Source organism: Vanellus vanellus (assembly GCF_965231255.1).
Source record: "Vanellus vanellus genome assembly, chromosome: 13".
NCBI classification, from domain to species: domain Eukaryota; kingdom Metazoa; phylum Chordata; class Aves; order Charadriiformes; family Charadriidae; genus Vanellus; species Vanellus vanellus.
Window position 1 is genome coordinate 5,314,691 of NC_138918.1, and position 4,268 is coordinate 5,318,958.

The 4,268-nt window shown below is 53.9% G+C and overlaps 1 protein-coding gene across 1 annotated transcript; it reads right to left on the reverse strand.

Annotated features, from left to right (window-relative positions):
- Positions 1–1,735: 1,735 nt before the first annotated feature.
- On the reverse strand, positions 1,736–3,529 carry HNRNPA0 (heterogeneous nuclear ribonucleoprotein A0). The gene has a single exon (XM_082490006.1). The coding sequence runs from the start codon at positions 3,212–3,214 to the stop codon at positions 2,270–2,272; it is 945 nt and encodes a 314-aa protein (XP_082346132.1). The 5' UTR covers positions 3,215–3,529; the 3' UTR covers positions 1,736–2,269.
- Between the last annotated feature and the right edge of the window lie 739 nt (positions 3,530–4,268).

Sequence of the window (4,268 nt, forward strand, 5' to 3'; positions counted from 1 at the left end):
TGCAGTATTTTACACATACTCCTCTGAAATGACTTGCACTCTCACAACATATCAGTGATACTGGTTCATAACAAAGGCTAACAAGCTTTTGAGATAAAACAAAATACAACATAATTGCAAATAGCAAGTTACTTGGAACCTATTTATAAAAGCTAAGCCAAAGAGAACAAGTTTCACTCTAAGAGCCATAAATTACCACAGTCAAGATGAAACTCAGCTCTCGGTTTAAATCCTGACAATATCAAAAGGTTGTCCTGTTTATCTAAGCTCACATAGGTAATTAGGTTAATGCTAGTTTTACTTCTAATACCAACAAAAATACTCATTTCAACCAAAACCATAATCAGGTTAGATTGACAAAGACTGACAATATCTTGACATTTTGTGCGAAATCCTTCAGCCCAGAAGCACAAAGCCCTAGACATTTACTTTCCACTGGAATCAATGGGAATTTTAAGCCTAGTATCTTGCGTATCTGGAGCAAAGCCAAAATCAGATGCAGTCCCACAAAGCATCAGTATTTAAGACTAAGTGCTTAGAAACCTGAAGTCAAAATAACTTCGTACTTTTTAAATCCATGCCCCGTGTCATACATACTCTCACTCAAGCATATAAGGAATTCAAATCTTTATTTGATATCCATAAACCCATAAACGTTGCTAGTCTATATTTCTATGCAGGAAGGCAGTTTTCCCCTAAAACATTATGCTTTTTAATAAACAACAAACTTTAATTCTATTGCGTGAAAGGGCTACAAATATACATTTGTTAATCAAGCAGACTACACAGATATTTTTGCTTTACAACTGGCACCTATGTTACTGGTACACTTAGCTGGCTCATTTATCATAGCACTTTGCCCACGTAGTTTAGATTATCACTTTTTGAAACATGGGCAATTTGCAATTATTTAAAAAAATACGTGCTGAGGCAGGTATTGCAAATCCATTCTTTTTTTTTTTTCCAAGTCAATACTCATGGAGCCCATCTTTATTCACATGTAGATGTCATTGCATTCTACACCAGTCATCTAGTGGCGTAAAATAACTTTCAGAAGTCTAGTACAATTGTTAGCGAACCAATTTTACTCTTGCTGTAGCGAAGCCTGCAGCACGGGGGCTGCCATCCTGCCGGTAGATGGTGCTGCAAGAGATTCTCGGGGAACTTTAACGAAGGACAATAGTTCAGAGTGAAAAGTCTGTTAACCCGGTACTATGAAAACAAGTATGCGTTTAATAGAAGGGATAAATGTCGACCCTTTCCTGGAAGGAATCATACACAGACAAACCGATAAGAGGACTTGAAACTAAGCAATCGGAAATTCTGAACATTTTATATGAATGAAGCACATGCTTAACACAAACTATTTCTTCAAAACTACACAGTACATACGTTGATGGAAAAGTCCTATAGAAAAAATTGACCAACCATGTCAGCACATCAAACTGCCTGGTACAAGATGGTGGATGCACACAAACTGCGTAAGTGAGAACGAATATTTAAAAAACAGACCACATCCACGGATTAGTACTTCAAAAAAATCTCTGTCGAGTGTTTGAAAACCAATAAATCCACTACGGGGGTAGCAAAAAAGTCAATTAGGACCTTTACTGGCAATAAAATATTTACTCTAAGTACACAGAGATTTTAAAGCAGAGGAACACTTGCTTCAAACCTAGAAAAGCCTTAAAACCGTACGGAATGGATCCTAGGAAAAAAAATTAGACATGTAAAGGTCAATGAACACAATGATTTATTTAAAAAATAAAAAACGTAAAAACGATTTTTTTCTTCCTTTACAGAAATGTTAATTTCAGTCATGGGATCCGAGTAGATTTTGTAGAAAAAAATGTAGTAGCCAGGTATCGAGTCCTTACAACAAAGGAAATTCCCCCATAACCCTCCCCAGTTTTTACTCCAGATCAGCAAGACACTTCCCACCCCGTCCCCCAAAAAACAAATTAAAACAAGACATTTTTCGTTGCTAGTATAAAAACGACCAAGGTCCAAGTAATAATAAAAAAATAGAGTCCATCAATGACTGTAACACAAAGTATGTGTATGTGGGGCCCAGTCCATCTTCAGAGAGAAAGAAGTGGCACAGGCAGCAGAGGCGACCCTCAGGGGGCATTTAGGAGCTGCTCCCACAGCAGGGAGACATTTAAAAGGAGCTGCCCTTCGGCGAATGAGGGGAGAAACCATTTAGAAGCTGCCCCGTATCAAAGGGAGGGCTCTCCACGCCACCCCCAATGGGTTTGGGCGCTGGGGCTCAGAAAGAGCCGCCCCCGTAGCCTCCCCCACCATAGCCTCCTCTGTACGGTCCACTGTTACTGCGGCCCCCCCAGTTGCCGCCCCCTCCTCCACCTCCTCCGCCGCTCTTCATGGGGCCGTAGGAGGACTGGTGCTGGCTGTAGCTGCCGAACCCGCCGTACCCGTTGCCGTAGTCGCCGCCTCCCCCTCCGCCGCCGCCTCCGTAGGAGCCGCTGCCATAGGAGCCGTAACCGCCGCCGCCGCCGCCGCCTCCTCCGCCGTAGCCGCCGTAGCTATTGTAACCGCCGCCTCCTTTGGACAGGCCGTTGTGATCCCGGTTGCCGGATCCGCCGCCGCCCCGACCCCGTCCTCCTCCTCTGCCTCCCCGGGAGGGCCGGGAAGACCCGCCGCCTCCCCCGCCCGACTGGATGTCCTCCTTGGGCACGGCCTTCTTGACCTCCACGCGGTGGCCCTGGATGGGGTGGAACTTGACCACGGCCGCCTTGTCGGCGGCGTCGTGGTTCTGGAAATAGACGAAGCCGAAGCCGCGCTTCTTCCCGCTCTGTTTGTCGGCGATGATCTCGGCCTTCTCCACGGGGCCGAACTGGCTGAAGTGCTGCACCAGGTCCCCTTCGCCTACGTCCCCTTTGAGGCCGCCCACAAAGAGCTTCTTCACCTTAGCGTGGGCCCCCGGTTTGGCCGAGTCCTCCCGGGACACGGCCCGCTTCAGCTCCACCGCGTTCCCGTCCACGGCGTGGGGGGAGGCGGCCATGGCGGCGTCGGCCTCCTCCACCGCCGAGTAGGTGACGAAGCCGAAGCAGCGGGAGCGCTTGGTCTGCGGGTTGAGCACGACCACGCAGTCGGTGAGGGTACCGTAGGCCGCGAAGTGCTCCCGCAGCCCGGCCTCCGTGGTCTGCACGTTCAGGCCGCCGATGAACAGCTTGCATAGCTGCGAGTTCTCCATGCCGCCGCCGCTGCCGGGGCTGCGCCTGGGCCTGGCGCCGAGACTCCTCCTCCTGTTGGGGGGCAGCTCCGAAGGTTTTTTCCCCTCCTTCTCCGTCTTTGCCGCTTCTTCCCCCTCGCTCGCTGCGAACGGCGCGACCTCACGGCTGCGGCAGCCGCCGGCGATGGCTTCCCTCGGCCTGGCCCGACGCTTTCGCTTCGCCTCACCTGACCAGCAGAAGAGACGGGGCGTCCCGGCTGCCGCCGCTCCTCACAGACAGGGAGGTGGGGGGTGGGGGAAAACACAGGCACGCACAAAATGGCGGCGGCGACTTCTCAAGAGCTCGGCCGGCGACTGGTGCCCACACAAAGGGGACGCCGGGAGCCCCGCCCGCCCGCCCGCCGCCGCGCCCACCCCCCGCGCCGGCGCAGCCAATGAGAACGCGCCGTCGGAGCCGTCCGCTACTCACCTTGAGGGGCGGGGTTCCGGCCGCGATCGACGAGCGCGGCGACTAATCGGAGGGCACGACCTCCGTCGCGCGTCGGCAGAAGGCGAGGAGTGTGTGTGTGGAGGGGGGGGGGAGGTGTTCGCCGGTGACAGACGCGGCGTGCAGCCAATAGAGTTCCGCTGTAACGGCCGGTGATGCGGAACGTCCCCTGCGCGCGCCGAGGTAAGGGGCGGGGCCGGGACTGGCCCGGGCTGCGCCAATGCGTCAAGCCAGTGGACGCCAGCCAATAGGCGTCCTGCGGCCCGGCCGCGCGCTTTCCGCGCGGCGGCCCCGCCCCGCGGGCGGGGGCAGCGGGCGGAGGGTCGGCGGGCGGCTAGCGCGGGAGCGTTTGAAACGCTTGACCGTTAGGCGGCCGCGGCGCGCGCCCCCCCCGCCCCTCCCCTCGCCCAGGGCCTCGCCGTTGTCCCCGGCCTGAGGGATCGGGGGGCCGCTGCCCCTGCCCCCTCAGGGGGGAACCAGCCCCCAGGAGCCGGGGTTGGTCGCCGACCGACGGCCGGTACAGGCCTGGCCGGGCTTTCTTCACCTTCTGGCTGGATTCCCGCCCCAGCCGCCCACCTTGGTTTCCCT

Excerpts from the sequence above, each read along its gene's own strand:
- HNRNPA0 (XM_082490006.1), bottom strand. The coding sequence starts at position 3,214 with ATGGAGAACTCGCAGCTATGCAAGCTGTTCATCGGCGGCCTGAACGTG.